The 16,898-nt window shown below is 35.3% G+C and overlaps 1 protein-coding gene across 1 annotated transcript in view; it reads left to right on the top strand.

Annotated features, from left to right (window-relative positions):
• The window catches only part of MSH2 (mutS homolog 2), a 61,502-nt gene extending 48,725 nt beyond the window's left edge, over positions 1-12,777 (top strand). The window contains exons 10-16 of the mRNA XM_019748649.3: positions 269-419; positions 2,617-2,714; positions 5,033-5,278; positions 6,363-6,567; positions 7,708-7,955; positions 9,944-10,119; positions 12,466-12,777. Of these exons, the coding sequence (XP_019604208.1) occupies positions 269-419; positions 2,617-2,714; positions 5,033-5,278; positions 6,363-6,567; positions 7,708-7,955; positions 9,944-10,119; positions 12,466-12,636 (1,295 nt within the window). The 3' untranslated portion in view covers positions 12,637-12,777. The remainder of the gene's footprint in view (positions 1-268; positions 420-2,616; positions 2,715-5,032; positions 5,279-6,362; positions 6,568-7,707; positions 7,956-9,943; positions 10,120-12,465) is intronic.
• Positions 12,778-16,898: the final 4,121 nt, after the last annotated feature.

Raw genomic sequence — 16,898 nt, 5'->3', positions numbered from 1 at the left:
TACCCAGAAAGCACTTCCACACCAGAAGCTAACATTAATAAGGGAGTTTAAGGATTTTATGGATACCCCTTAATCCATGTAATTTTTTAGTGAAGTGAAGTAGGATTTGTGTCCTTCCTAGTTAGATAATATTAATAATTTCCAGTATGCTGTCATGTAATAAAACTATGTTTTTCACCCTTTAGATTTAATTATTTTAAACATTTACATGGAAAAATGGCTGTGGATATCCATGACTAACTTATTCTTTTTTTTCCTGATCATTAAGGCTTGGATTCTGGCAAACAGATTAAACTGGATTCCAACTCACAGTTTGGATATTACTTTCGCGTAACGTGTAAGGAAGAAAAAGTCCTTCGTAACAATAAAAACTTCAGTACAGTAGATATACAGAAGAATGGTGTTAAATTTACCAATAGGTTTGTAAGCCTGTATTATATTGTTACGCCTTCAGTAGTTCCACAGAACTAAATTATTCTCTGATGTGAATGTTCGATGATAAAGAAGTTTTACCTGATTTAATGTTAATTGATATAAAACATAAGGTACGATTGAAGCTTTGTTTTCTTACAGGAGGCTAGTCAGGTGTCCCATCACCACTTGTTAAAACTATCCCTCTCTTCCTCATTGAGAGAAGTGGCACTTTGACCCTATGTTTTTAAGATTAGTTTTTCACCTGTCTCACCATTCTTTTGTCAATATGAAATAGATTGTATTACATTTATTTTATGTTTCCATATCCATTAGAGTTAGTTCCCGCTCATATCTCTGCTTTAGTTATTTTCACGTTTACTTTTTTCCTAAGAAAACTTTGTTATCATTTGTCAAGTAAAAACATTCTTCTGCTGTATTAAGTGGCCGTATACATTAGTTTAGGGAGATGTCTCCCCGCCTTAATGAGGCCACTCATTAGACTACAGCTTTTTAAAAAAATCATGTTCCATGTTGAAAAAAAACCTTCCCAGTTTTTTTTCCTACCTTTTCCCTTGCTGATGTTAGGAATCTCTAACATAAGCAAGTTATTCATAGGTGAAGAAAGAGAATTATTTTAAAATAAATATGTGGCTTTGGGAGTGGAGAGGGAGAGCATTTTTCCTTTCTCTTCTGTACTATGCTAGAACTTATGGCGAGCCTTGCTTTTCACCTCTCCTGAATATTCCCAGTATTTTACAGGTAGCTTTTATATAGATACGATTCCCTTTTATCCGTTTATTTAACAAGTATTTTGAGTGTCTATTATGTGCAGACATTATTAGGTGTTCAGAAACCCCAGTAATGAAAACAGTCAGTTTAGTTTGTTCCTCATAACAGTTCTCTGAAATAATAGCTTGGGGTATATTTTTCTAATTTCTTAGATGAAGAAGCTGAAACTCCCAATTCCCCAGGGTTAAACAGCTAGTAACGCTAGATACTCAAACCTAGATCTTCTCGCCAAATTTAATAGTTGTTGTTTTTCTATCACACTATATCCCTGATTGAAGAAATGTGTATATATTTTAGCTTAGACAAGATAGAACTTCGTGGGTGTTACAATCATCTTCAAGTAACCCGTTTGTTAGTTATAACATATAAAAGAGATTGAACTGAATAACTACAGTGATTCCAAAAGTTGTGAAAAATTCATTTTGTTGATCTTTTTTCCAACCATTGAATGCTTTTGTATCTGACTTTGCTCATTTAATTTTTCTTCTTAAATCTTCCAGTATCTGTCATCCAGAAAACTAAAATGTTTATAATGACCTATACAATCTGATTGCTGTCCACCTCTGCTTTTATCTCTTGCTTCCCTTTCTTTCACATAGTGGTCTCACTTTATAATGTCTTTACCTCTTGCTTTTTCTTCCTGTAATTCTTTCCATTTACCTGTTTCCTAGTAGTCTTTTTGTGCTGCCACTTGCCCATGTACTGTTCTTGAGTTGTAAGCTGTCTATGTGTTTTAGGTCATTAACTAATTCCATCAAGTTCACAATTATTGCCTTGGTTTACCGATACCCTTCTTCTGATAAGTACTTCCCCCTCTTTCTCTTTATGCCTCCTCACTTGTCTTTAATTTCAACCCCTTCCTTTGATACCAGTGAGTATTTTTCACTTTATTCTCATCTGCAGCATTTTTTATTTCTACCTTGTTTATTTTCTCTTTAAATTCCTCAATAAGATATAGTTTTCGAAACATTCTCCTTACTTTGACAGCCTTCAGTATCAAAAGATAATTACAGTAATGAGGGAAACTGTGTGTGTTTGTATATGTGTATATCTATGTGTGTGTATGCACGCCCGTGCACGTGTGTGTTTTAAAAGGGGGATGGCCTCTATCCTAACAGGATGAGGACTTACTCCATTTAAACATTTTAGAAAAGATCACAGATTATAATTTTATGTAACTGAATAACTGTTGTTACAGGAAGAATTATTCCAGTGAACTGTTGTGAATAGCATAAATATTGATACACTGAATTCCAGCCACATTTGCCCCTAATGAGTTGCTCATTTTCTAGTGATATTTTCATTTTAATTATTGGTTTGATGCTTTATAGGATCTAGATATATTTATGTAGTGCACATTACCTTTAGTAGATGTTTTAATCTTTTTAATAATATCATTACCTTGATTTGCAGCACATTGACATCTCTCAATGAAGAGTATACCAAAAATAAAACTGAGTATGAGGAAGCGCAGGATGCTATTGTTAAAGAAATTGTCAATATTTCTTCAGGTAAATTTAATGGAGTCAATATATTAAATATTCTAAATGTGACCTGATTTTCGATAATAGAAAAACATCAGGATGCTTGAAGAGTGGTTCTTTTAAAAAGCTTTTACACACTGTGACTGTTTGTTATGTTAGGTTACCTACCAAATAATGCCTGCTATATTGTGGTGGGAAAAGTAATTGGAAATTACTCTGGTACATAGAAAGAGAAGCTAGTGCAGCCTAAGGAATGAGAATACCCTGAAAAACAAGTGTAGAGAAAAGCACAAAACTTATTGTAGGTGTAACAAGGGCAAGAAACACCAGGCAGCAGCAGATTATCTGCGGGCTCATGCTCTGGGTTATGGAAACAAATACCACCAAAAAGCAAATAGAAATTACTCATGAGACATAGAACTTATATTGGTTATGAGATGAATGAGATTTGTAAAGGTTACATGTTTGCTTGGTGGTATCAGATAACTGTAGCATTATAATCTCCTTGTTGAATCATGTTCCTTAGCCTAGACTGCATTTTTAAGAACCCTGTAAACACTATATCTCCAAACTGAATCTTTCTCAAAAACTAATTAATATTCATTAAGCACCTAGTAGGTTAAAGCCGCTAGATTTAAACATTTAAATTGAAGGTTTTGTGTTTGGAGTCACCTTGAATTTAAATGAAATCTTGGTTTAGTACACACATTTACAACTATATTTAAAAATGTAATGGGTCATTTTTATAGTTTTCTATCTTGCTCTTAAACCAGAAGAGGTGCTGTTAACAGCGATTATAAACCTATGCTTATTGATTTGTTAGAAGTTTTGTAAGTTTTAAAGTAATTAGAAATGACTAATGTGTACGTAATTCTCACAGGGTCCTATTTGCTACATGATAGGGTAGCGTGAACTGTATTTCCTTTTTTTTTTTTTTAAAGTGGTGAAACACAATTATTTGTATTTGTCCAGTTATAGTTAATTTTTATTTTCAAAACGTTTTATCACTTATAAGGAGCAAGGGAATTAATGATGAGTCAAAATTACTATCATTTGACTACTCAAATTTTACTTTTCTAAAATTGAACACTATTCTCTTGAATGTCCCTTGAAGCTTTTGGCACATTGATGTCTATGTGACAGTTCTACATAAATGTGGGTCTGTTAAACCCCTCCAACCTATTAAAATTTTAGAATCTATTCTGAAATTTTGACAGTTTTATTGCCTAAACATGCTTTGCCCAGCGTGTGTCAGTGACTTTTTAATGTACATACTAGCCTTTAGGGTTTTTTGTTTTGTTTTGTTTTTCATTTTATATGTTAAGATTTTTTCTCTATGGAATAAAAATAGTTTTAGAGAAATGCTTAGAGTTTCAATCCAGACATTACTACCGTAAAAATCTTAGATCACATCTGGTTCTCAATTTTGTTTACCCATAACCATAAGACATGTTCTCTGATCTGCTTTTGTTTCTAATGAAAAGTCCCTTAAGCTTATAAGTGTCATACTGGTGTCCAGTATCAAACAAGAACTGTTAAATAGAAGCAGAGTTTTATTTACAAGTTCCTAAGAGGCAAATCATATTTTATCAAATGAGTATTTGAGGGAAGCCAAGAAACATATTGACTGTTACTATTCTAAGGGGCAACGATACCCCTCGATTAATTAACTTTTAGTTTTAGTGCTCTAGCAGAGTAGAATGCTGTTGGAAGTATTTTAAGTGACAGTTGTGGATCTAAATTTATGCTAAAATTCAATTGCATGTGATATCAATGGGGGAAAAAGGCTGAAGTAAAAGTCTGACAGTCAGGTTTTACATGTATAGACCTGAAGGTCACATTATATCTATTACTTGGTGTTTGTATGTTTTTTACGTTCATTGTGAAATGCCTTCCTGGTTTCAGACTCTTAAAAATTAGTAAAAGGTGTGTCTTAGAGTTGCAGGAATGCCTCAGATATTACTGCACCCTGCTTTTCTCACCTTACCAACATATTATGAAAGCTTCCTTGTTAGGTTTTTTTTTTTTTTTAATCTCTACCTCATTTCTTTATGGGCAGTGTGTGCTTTTATATTTTAATGGTTTTGGTAAGGGAGGGGTATAACTCTTTGTATTTTTGAAATCTGTTTATACTGGGGGAAGATTTAGCAACACATTTTAACCTCATGTGAGTTTTAGGTGTTACTTTCAAGTTTAGTTATGGCAAATGTCTATTAATTTTTTAAAATTATATAAATTAGGAGATAGAGTTTGAATTCCCAATGGGTAAGTTAAATTTATTCTTATAGCTGCCTGTATGTATTCTTTTATTCAACATTTCTGTGCACATTTTCTGTTTTATATAGGCTACGTAGAACCAATGCAGACGCTCAATGATGTGCTAGCTCAGCTAGATGCTGTTGTCAGCTTTGCTCATGTGTCAAATGGAGCACCTGTCCCGTATGTGCGGCCGGTCATTTTGGAGAAAGGACAAGGAAGAATTAAATTAAAAGCATCCAGACATGCTTGTGTTGAAGTTCAAGATGAAGTTGCATTTATTCCTAATGACGTTCACTTTGAAAAAGATAAACAGATGTTCCACATCATCACTGGTAAAAAACCTAGTTTATGGGCTTTTTTTGGATAATGTTTCCTTTTTTTTTTTAAATGTTGGAGAAGTATGTTTAAAGTTGATGAAGAAAATCATAGTCCTTGACATTAGAAAAAGAACATGTTATTCATACTAGTGAGTAATGTATTCACATTTGGGTTAGAGGGAAAATTTGGAAGACGAGGGAAAGCTTATAAGAGGATATTGTATTTATATGAAACTTCTGTTCCAGGGGTTCAGTGCATTTGAAAATGAATACTCTTTCACCCTCAAATCTTACCTTTGAGTCAGACCTTTCAATAGTGAGGTCATTGAAGGCCAAGCAGAATTGGCTGCTGGAATGACCTCAGCTTAGGGTAGCAGTTCTTTTAAAGACGTGGCACTAGATTTGTGTGAAACTCAAAAAAAGTAACCTGCTTATAGATGAGTGTAATGTGTCTCAAACTACTAATGTGTTTTAAGAGATCTTAACTAGATTCTTAAAAACAAAGGGGAGGGAATTAAGACTCTTTGGGCAAGTGTATTGGGGAAATCGTCAGTGATTGCGTTCTATTTCTCCAAATGGATTTTCAAGTTGCTCATATATCTAATCCAGACATGTAAATTGTACATTGTCCAAAAGTAGGGTCATGTCTTAGGGCTGTAGTGTGGAGTTTAACTGATTTGATGGACTTGACCATACTCATCCGTTCACTAAAAGCTCATTTATTAATGAGTTACAGTGTTTAGTTTAATTAGTCAATTAAGCCTTTAAGATGATGCTGCAAGCAGTTCTGTGAGCTATGGGAAAATGTCTATTGGGCTTTCTAGGTCGTGGTCAAATTACAGTTATGGTGTATTTTTTATGGGTCTTTTTCCATGAAGGGAGCAGTGTAGGTTTGTCAAAGAGAAAGTAGTGTTACTTCAGGGAGTAGTGTGGGCGGTGACTTTGTCCGTGTCTTTGGGCAGCTTATCGTTCTGCTTGTGTGCCATATCACGTGACCTAGGTGATTAGTCACCAATGTGTAATTTAGGACTCAAAGTTAATTTATTAGTAGCAGAAATAAATGAATAATCTTGCTTTTTTGATATAATTTGTTTCATAGGCCCCAATATGGGAGGTAAATCAACATATATTCGCCAAACTGGGGTGATAGTTCTCATGGCCCAAATTGGGTGTTTTGTGCCATGTGAGTCGGCAGAAGTGTCCATCGTGGACTGTATCTTGGCCCGGGTCGGGGCTGGTGACAGTCAGTTGAAAGGAGTCTCCACCTTCATGGCTGAAATGTTAGAAACTGCTTCTATTCTCAGGTGAGTGCATTTCTGAGTCCCCTGAAAATGGAAATAAATGTCCCTGTCCTATGAAGGTACATTTGCAGATTCATCTATAAATCATATGAGAACTTTTATGTAGTTTAATAGTTTTCCTGTGAACTTCATGTACTTTGTATGATCTTAAAAGGGTGATTGGTGATAGTTGTGGGATGCTTCTTTGATTTTTTAAAGTTGTCTTAAGATTTCTGGTAGTTGTTCACCTTGTAAACTTGCCCCACCGCCATGCTTTTGCCTGCGCTGTTCACACTACTCGCATGGTCCCTCCTTGTCTTTAACTCAAGTCCTTTCCCATGTGCACAGGTCCTAATGACAGAAATATTCTACTTCTCCAGTGATTTTCTCTGTCACATGAGCCTAAGGTCATGGGTGTTTCTTCATTGAACTCTGACATGCTTCTAATTTACTAGGTTTTTATTTTAGAGGTTACTGAAATCTCTTACTTGTATTTCACTTTTTGCGAGTTTCTTTGAAGGAAGGGAGGCCATGCCTTCTGATTCTTGGTGTCCTTAGTAAATTATGTATCTATTATTTGTTTGGTATAATAATTAGTCAACAAGTTAAAATTCAGTGGCAATTCACAGAAAAAAATAAATGACTAATAAGTACATGAAGAACTTTCAAATTCTCTAATTAAAAATAATTTCCCCCCTCTTACATTTGGTTAAAGATAGGAAAAAGAAAGACTGCTAATATCTCGCATTGTGGCAGGCACACAAATTTTCATGACAATCAGCTGTGTATCCCACTGTTCATGTCATCGTACTCTTGTTCCATCTTCAGGTGGTATTATTGTTTTTTAATTTTACTGATTTGATTGGTAAGAAATGAATGATAGCTGCTTTATTTGGAAATTCTTTATTACTAGTGAGATTGGTAATTTAAAAATAATGTATTCACCTTTTGTTTCTTCTTCCATCACTTTTCATGTCCATGCCCATTTTTCTACTGAAGTTTTAGTGCCCTTTATTGACTTTGTTGTGATTTTTTAAATATGTTAAGATAATGAATTTGTTAGGTTTGTTGCACATTTTTCCAATTGTGTTGTCTTATATATATATATTTTTGCATTACCACATACTGTGTCATGGGAAATTTTCATGTAACCATGTGTTTCAGGTCTGCGACCAAAGATTCTTTAATAATCATAGATGAATTGGGAAGAGGAACCTCTACCTATGATGGATTTGGGTTAGCATGGGCTATATCAGAGTACATTGCAACAAAGATCGGTGCTTTTTGCATGTTTGCAACCCACTTTCATGAACTTACTGCCTTGGCTAATCAGATACCAACTGTTAATAATCTACATGTCACAGCACTAACTACTGAAGAGACCTTAACTATGCTTTATCAGGTGAAGAAAGGTGAGTGTATACCGCTGGTGTACCGTGAATTCAGAGTGTGACAGTGGGAGACTTGAAATCATCACTAATGACCTTATTCTAGATTAGTATGAATTAATTGGTGTTTTTACAGAACGCATTTACTTTTAATTCGCAGTCTGGGGGCAGGGATGTGGTACATTATTTCTATTTCTGTGTCTCGTAATAGGACCATTCATTCTAAAACAATCACAGAAAGAATGATTTATACTCCTGAACATCGTCTCAGAGGGGTTTTATACTACCTCCCGTGGCAGTACATTTTCTTGTCAAGTTAGCTACTATAACAGATAGTAACAGTAAGCCTTGACGTTCTAAGGCTCCAGCTGTTAACTGTTTAATAAACTACTTATTGGGAGTATCTGATTGTTAGTGTGTGTTACCTAAACGGGTTCATTTAAAGCTGGGGTTTCCAGAAATCCTGAAATTGTTAGTAGTTAGCACATAAGGAATGACTTATTTGTTGGCATTTCATCTTTTCAGAAAAGTTTGTCATTTGTGGGTCTGGCAGCTAATCAGATTACTAAGTCAAGATCAACATACTATAAAGTACGTTATTAAACATTTCACCAGTCATCAGAATAACATTTAATATGGCTTTCTGATTTTCTATGAACATGTTTTTCTGCATCAGTTGGTTGCACATAAATGGTGCATTATTTTTGGTCTTTTATCATTTGTTATTTATGTTTTAATGAGAATCCTTTTGAGTTACTGTGTTTACATTATTATTGACACAAAAAATAGACACTTTTAGTTGGACTTGGCATTTAGCATGAAATTGAGGGTTTGCTTATAAATCATTGTGTTTTGTATGATACAGAAATGGGTTTAGAATATTTAAAAAAGGCCAGGTGAAGTACCGAGAAGGTAGGAAAAAGTTTGTCCTTCACTGTGGTTGTTTATCAAACACTGGCTTCTGTTTTATTTTTATTTGTTTGTCTTAGTTGTGCAAAGTATCCAGCTCAAGAATGCATGGAGTACATTACTAGGCACCCCCAAAATTTACAGTTGCTACATAATTGAGGCAAAAATGGAAGCTCCATAATAACTTCGCATCATTTGTATTAAATGTTTGGAAGTAATGTCTTAAGTCAGTTTATTTTCTGTGAATGGGGATGGAGATCACCTACCTAGTCTATAAGTTTATTAGTGATTTGGGTCAAAAATTCCATTGTCAGGGTCTGGTTGGCTCAGTTGGTTGGAGTGCAATGCTTGTAACACCATGGTTGCCGGTTCGATCCCCAGATGGGCCAGTGTGAGCTGTGCCCTCCACAACTAGATTGAAACAACTATTTGACTTGGAGCTGATGGATCCTGAAAAACACACTTAAATAAATGTTTAAAAAATAAAAGAAATTCCAATGTCATTTGTTTGCAGAATCAGAATGAGATTATGTAAGAATAGTAGGTAACTTTTCCAAGAAAAGTATTGTAAATATTTAAATAGATTTATCCAGCCAGTTTTCCGGAGTCAACATCTCTAGAAAATGCTGTAGGTAGATCCAGAGAACAGACCATTCACTAATAATAAGTCAGTATATTTTGAATTAAATGCACCTCCTAATTAGTGACACTCTTACATTTATTTATTTTTCTTAGTACTTTAGTTCCTCCCTTAGGAAATGAGAAAACCTTAGAGAGATATTGGGTTGATTAATTTTTTTGGATTTAGATATTTGCCTAGGCCTTTGAGGATTATCTGTCAAGCCTTTTTCTCTGCTATTTTTATTTTTCCTACTACATTTGTCAAGGATAAAATAATAGCACTATGTGCCAAGTCATAATCACTTTTCGCTGGAGGCTTAATTAAAATTCCTTTGTCTAAGTTACTCTGAAACAGTTGGCTAATATGTTTGAAATAATACAAAATTGAGTTTTCTAATGACAAGGTAAGAAGGAAAAGTGCCATTTGCATAAATTGTTGTTTCTTCCGACCCTACCCTTCACACTTGCCAATTTTGTTGTAGGTGTCTGTGATCAAAGTTTTGGGATTCATGTTGCAGAGCTTGCTAATTTCCCTAAGCATGTAATAGAGTGTGCTAAACAAAAAGCCCTGGAACTGGAGGAGTTTCAGAATATTGGAGAATCACAAGAAAATGACGAAATGGAACCAGCAGCAAAGAGGTGCTATCTGGAAAGAGAGGTTTGTCAGATTGCTTTTGTAGTTATTTAACCTCTGTTACAAGAGGTTACAAGAGGAGTTATTTTTGTTCCATATGATTGTAATATTTATTGTTCATTCATTATTGGCTTTCACTTAACATTTCTTGGCATGGCAAAGAATCTTTCATTTTGATTTCTGTACTACCGTGTTTCCCCGAGAATAAGACCTAGTCGGACAATCAGCTTTAATGTGTCTTTTGGAGCAAAAATTAATATAAAACCCGGTCTTATTTTACTAATAATATATAATTATATAATATAATATAGTATAATTATAATGTAATACAATACTGCATCTTATATTAATTTTTGCTCCAAAAGACACATGAGGGCTGATTGTCTGGCTAGGTCTTATTTTCAGGGAAACACGTCTGCATGACCGAAAGATAACATTCTTAAGTACCAGAGTTAAAAAGGAGGAGGATAGGAGTATTAGTCCAGGTTTAAAATAATTCCAGGGAGTTAATAGATGTCCAGCAGATCTTTGACTACTTCATAAATGAATAGATCAAGTTCACTTAGGTTGCATACTTGCTCAGTGTTCAGTTAAGAGAATACCAAAGAAATAAAAATAGTTCCTGCCCTCGCGTTGTCTGGAATCTAGTTGGAGAGATAAGAATAACGAATATGAGAAATGTTTACTGGGGAAAGCTCTGTGGGCAGGATGTTTCAGTTGTCATGGGAGAAGTGGGCCTTCTCTGCGTGATGGGTGAGATTTAGAGGTACAAGCCTATGCCCAATGTACTTTTTAAAAATTAAGGGATTATTAGTTCTCTGTAATAATGAAAATAAAAGGACCTTAGTTCACTGCTGGGTCCTGGTAACATTTACTGTGGTACTCATTGTGACAACTTCTTACTTGTCACACTTTTAGCTTTTACCAAGTGAACTTTTTGTTCTTACTTGAAGGATAGATAATTGATGTGGTAATCGCTGATGTGTATGGTTTTTGAGCTTTAAAGTGTGGTTTTATCTGTTGTACCCATATAAGCAGGAAAAATGGGTTATAGTTTTGTTAACAGTTTTAAATATGGAAGATTGCTATGTTCAGTTGGAAATGGTCGTGGTATCAGCACGACAGCTATCAGTGATCTGGGATTAGGAAGGTTCTTTTAGATAATCTGTAGTTTCCAGTTGGAACAGAAATGATGTACTTTTGATAATACTAATTACAAAGTATTTTGAAAAAAATTTAAGCTGGGGAGACAAAAGTGCACTTGTTTAATAGAGAACTGTTTTTCCTTTATCTTATTTTGATAGCTACCTTTCACCTTTAGGGTACTTATTACCAACTATTAGGTTGGTGCAAAAGTCATTGCAGTTTTTGCAATCATTTTTAACCTTTTAAACTGCAATTACTTTTGCACCAACCTAATAGCTTCCTGTGTGAAAGGCAGATATTTTAGTTCTGCTACATATGCAATAATAAACACTTACACCGTGCTTACCCATTACCCAGCACTGCGCTTTACACAGATTAACTCTTTAATTCTCACAACAGCCCGGTGAGGTTGGTAATAATACTGTTTTCCCCTTTTTATGGGTGAGGAATGTGGATAAGGTCATACAGCAAATAATAAACATTCTTTAGAATGACAATAACTGGGCAGTAAAATAAATAAAAACATCCTGTGTATGAGTATTAAATTTCAGTTACTGTTTATGCCTTATGGTATTCTTTTTTCCCGGAAGACTAAGCTTTTATCATTTGTAACACTGAGGGATCTAGGAACTGCTAATATGTGTTCAGCCCCTTTGTCATTAGCAGCTGAAAATACATTAGCAGCTGAATATCCTTTTAATGGTCTCCTATGAAGAAATATGGTCAACTAAGGGCTCTGCTATACAGTTGACCCTTAAACAGCATGGGTTTACATTTGCATGGGTTCACTTATACATGGGTTTCTTTCAATACTGTAAATGTATTTTCTCTTGCTTATGATAGTCTTAACATTTTTTTTCTCTAGTTTATTTTAGGAATACAGTATATAATAAATATAACATAACATATGTTAACATATGTGTTAATTGACTGTTTATGTTTTGGGTAGGGCTTCTGGTCACCAGTAGGCTAATAGTAAAGTTTTTGAGGAGTCAAAAGTTACACAAGGATTGGAGTCTACCCGGGGAGGTCAGCAGTCCTGACCTCCGCTTTGTTCAGGGGTCAACTGGATATTCTAGACAGTACACGCTTAAAATTTAAAGAATGTTCTTTAAATATTCGATGGCATTTTGAGATGGAAATTTAATGAAACAATGCATTACTATTTAATGTGACTTTTAGAAAAGGTATTTTAAGGACTAATGGAATGTTCACGTTTTTCAGGAAGGTGAAAAAATTATTCAGGAGTTTTTATGCAAGGTGAAGCAAATGCCTTTGACTGAAATGTCGGAAGAAGACATCACATTAAAGTTAAAACAGCTGAAAGCTGAGGTGATAGCAAAGAATAATGGGTTTGTAAATAAAATCATTTCGCGAATAAAGGTTTCTACGTGAGAAAATCCCACCAATGGAATGAACATAATACTGACAAGCTGTTGTTTGTAATCCTTTTGTATTGTTTTATATTAACCTCTTTTCCATAGTGTTGGCAATTGATGCCCATGGGATATCAACTTAATAAAATCTTTAGTAATACTTTGCTCTACTTGAGTGTGTTTTCAAAGATTTTTATTTTGACAAATGATAGTCGTAACTGAGGACTACTTCAATGGACATGGGCAATAGTAGGCAATATGTTGAGTTTTATAAATAAAATCATGTAGTTTGTGAAATTTGATGTGCATTGTATTTCTTTGTAACAGGACTCGTACACATATTTATTCCCACATGGTGGGGAAGAAATAAGTAGCCCAGAGGCTTTATAAAAGTGAAAGATCTTAAAGCCAGAAGAAACCATGAAAATTATTTCCAGTGATTTCTCTAGTGTCCTATAGAAAATAATACCGGGAAATAATTTTCTGTGTTGGCAGGAGTTGGCTGCATCCACATTAGCCAGGGTACTTACTATGAATCCAGAGGCCTAGTCATCCTCCATCCTGTCTGCTGCCCTTCTTCCATCCCCAATTTGTGGGGAGACTTAGAATCTGGATTTTAACAAAACATTTTATATTGGGAACCCTGACTTAGTCTAACTCCTCTTGTTTTAAAGGAAAGAGATGGAGAGGTTAAAAGTTAGTGACGAGCCCTGCTGAACATGGGAGGAAAGGGCAGTCTTTTCAATAAATAGTGATGGGATGATGGCGTTTCTATATAGAAACAATGAATTTGGATCCCTGCTCCATATCAAACAAAAATCAACTCCAGTGAATTTTTGACCCAAATGTACAAGGCAAAACTACTAAGCTTTTAGTGTTTAGTTTTATAGTTCTATAGTAAATAATAAGGGAAATATTTTTGTGACCTCGGCCTTGGGAAAGATTTCTTTCTTTTTTTCTTTTTTAAGGGGAACAGGACTTTATTGGGGAACAGTGTGTACTTCACGGACTTTTTTTCCAAGTCAAGTTGTCCTTTCAATCTTAGTTGTGGAGCGTGCCATTCAGCTTCAAGTTGTTGTCCTTTCAGTCTTAGTTGTGGAGGGTGCAGCTCAGCTCCAGGTCCAGTTGCCATTGCTAGTTGCAGGGGGCGCTGCCCACCATCCCATGCGGGAGTTGAACCGGCAACCTTGGTTGAGAGGCCGCGTTCCAACCAACTGAGCCATCAGGGAGCTTTGCGGCAGCTCAGCTTAAGGTGCCGTGTTCAATCTTCATTGCAGGGGGTGCTGCCCACCATCCCTTGCGGGCACTTGAGTTGAACTGGCAACCTTGTGGCTGAGCCCACTGGCCTATGTGGGAATAGAACCGGCAGCCTTCAGAGTTAGGAGCACAGAGCTCCAACCGCCTGAGCCACCAGGCCGGCCCTGGGAAAGATTTCTTAAGTCACAAACACCATCCATAAAATTTGAACACTTAGCTATATTGAAATTAACTTTTTTTTTCATTAAAAGACATCACAAAGTGAAAAGACTAGATCCATAATGGGAGAACATATTGGTACCACATAAAATATTAAAGGATTTATATCCAGACTACATAAAGAACTATAACGTTACTAAGAAAACAGATACTTCAGAGTCTTAATACAACTAAGTAACAAAAAGACAACCCAATTAAAAGGCAAAGGATCTGATTTTTCCAAGGAAGATATACAAATGGCTAATGAGCACATGGAAAGATGCAGGATGTCATCATGTAATGCAAAGCAAAACCACAATGAGCTGTCACTTCATACCCGTTAGGATATCTAAAATCAAAAGTGGGGTAACAAGTATTAAGGATGTGGAGAAACGAACTCGCATACACTACTTCTGGAAGAGTAAAATGGTGCAGTTGCTTTGGAAAACAGTCTAGCATTTCTTCAGTTTCCATATGACCCAGTATTTCCATTCTTAGGTATACAAGTATATCTAAGAGAAATAAACATGTCCACACAAAAACTTGTACACAAATTTTATAGCAGTATTATAATAGCAAAAAGTGGAACTAACCCTAATGTCAATGAATGAAGGGATATACAAGATGTGGGATATCCGTACAATGGAATATTACTCTGCCATAATAGAATGAGGTACTGATTACAGGTTACAACTTTGATGAACTTGGGAAACAATGAGGAAGCCAGTCCTGAGAGTATATGATTCCGTTCACGTGAGTCCAAATAGAGAAAGTACAGAAACAGTGGTTAGCAGTTGCATGGGGCTGGCAGGCAGGGATGAGGGTGGCTGGGGAGGTGATAGCTAACGGGTATGGGTTTTCTTTTTGAGATGAAAATGTTCCAAAATTGGTGATGGTTGCACGTATTTGCATGTACTAAAAGCCACTGAACCTTACACTTTAAATGGGTGCATTGTGTGGCATGTGAATTGTATCTCAAAGCTCGTTTTTCAAAAAATTCAGGGACTTTACCCAAGAGGAACTCTAAATGGTCCATACACATGAAAAGGTCTTCAAGCACTTGTCAGAAAAATGAAAACCATGCTAAGTTACCCCTCAGGACTCCCTTCCCAGGTTCACAGCCTTTCAAGTGTGACAATGCCCACTGCTGGTGAGGGTGTGCGACATCTCTGTTGGTGGGAATGATTAGTAAAGCTGAAAATACACACATGACCCCACAGCTCTGCTCCTAGGTGCATAGTCTAGATGCTTATACACATGTGCCACGTACGGCACATACAAGAATGTGATAGTATGGGAACAACCCAGCTACGAAAATGAACTACAGCTACACAGCATAGATGGGATCTTCAAAACAGTAAGCAAATGACAAGAAATAATACAAGTTTTTGTCATTCACAAGTCTGAGTGGTTTTATCTGCCCAGGGGTATGAAATGCTGGAAGGCTTCTGGGGCACTACAGCATGCTGTTTTTTGACCTGAGTGGTGGTTTTGCAGGTGCTTATAATGTTAAACTATGTAATTGTACTTAAAGTTTGGTATGACTACAAATGAAAATTTAAGACCAATGAGCCGTTTAAAATGCTCGTCTTCATTTACCGTGCTCTTTTTTTATCATTAGAGTGAGTTACATCAGTTTTTCTTTTCTAGATATCAAAAACTTGGGAACAAGACAAACTCAACAGGAAAAATTTAAATGCAGACATTTTTATTGGTTAACAAAATAATTTAGTCATTTATAAGTGAAACAGAGTCAAAAAGCAACTTTAAAATTCCAGTGAAATATCTCATCTCCTGGTTAGCTGTGAGAGAGTTTAGATTGCTGCAGAAAAGCATGTGTAAAATGGAAATCTGTCCACGGTTTCAGTTGTGAGGGCTACAACAATGGGGCAGGGGTGTTGATTCTGAGAACTAGTCTATGAAACTCTGATAAATCAGGCTGCATTCATTTCTCTAAAAGACACTTAGTGTTTAGTCCTAAGATGTTTTTGAAAATGAAAAAAACATAATAGACCTGTTTAAGATGTTTCAGACTGAAGCCGTGCTTATTACATGAATATGCTAATGAAGCAACCAGGCCTTCAGTGAATCTCCCTTTGGAGTGATAGATGTAAAGCAAAAGATGAACTAATTTCTGATCTGTGAAAAGACAGTTGCATATAAAATTTTTAATTGTAATGTGGCTTTTTTCTTCACTCGGACATGAACTTGGGTAACTCCAGAATAATGGCAAATATAGAAATATCCAAGATTGTGAACTCAACCATACTTTATCATGAAATCTGTTGGTCACATAACCTTTTTCTGAGAAAATACATGAGTTTTTGCATTTTTTTGAGGCAGAATATGTATTTGATATCTGTACAGGTTTCTCTGTCTTTCATGTCTGTTCTTATTGAACTGCATTAATTCCTAAAGAATGAGGCCTATATCTGCTTAACCCAGTTTGTACACTTAGTAGAGCATAAGTAATGGACATTTGAACATATTTCAATAATAAAATGGAAGAGAAAACAAATGTAAGTCAACAAGAGACATAAGAAAAAAGCAGATGGAAATACAAAAATTCTTACTTTGGAATTATGCTACACGTAATTCATAAACTCTACATCTAAATTTATACAGGAGATTATATTGGTTTGCATTTTTTTTTAAAGTGAGCACTAAGAATCCGTCCAAGATGCAATTGTTTTTGTAATTTGATTTTTTTCCTTAAAAATACTGTTTTGAGGGTAAAAATTGTAACAGAACAGAAGAAAGATGTTTTAGGATAGATATATATTTAAAGAATAACTTTTTCTTCTTAAAATCTCTATGTTCCACATA

The sequence above is a fragment of the Rhinolophus sinicus genome, chromosome 2 (genome assembly GCF_057876585.1).
Source record: "Rhinolophus sinicus isolate RSI-liver-muscle chromosome 2, RSI-T2T, whole genome shotgun sequence".
Lineage (NCBI taxonomy): Eukaryota > Metazoa > Chordata > Mammalia > Chiroptera > Rhinolophidae > Rhinolophus > Rhinolophus sinicus.
The sequence above is the reverse complement of the archived record's forward strand: the minus strand, read 5'-3'. Positions and strand labels throughout refer to the sequence as shown.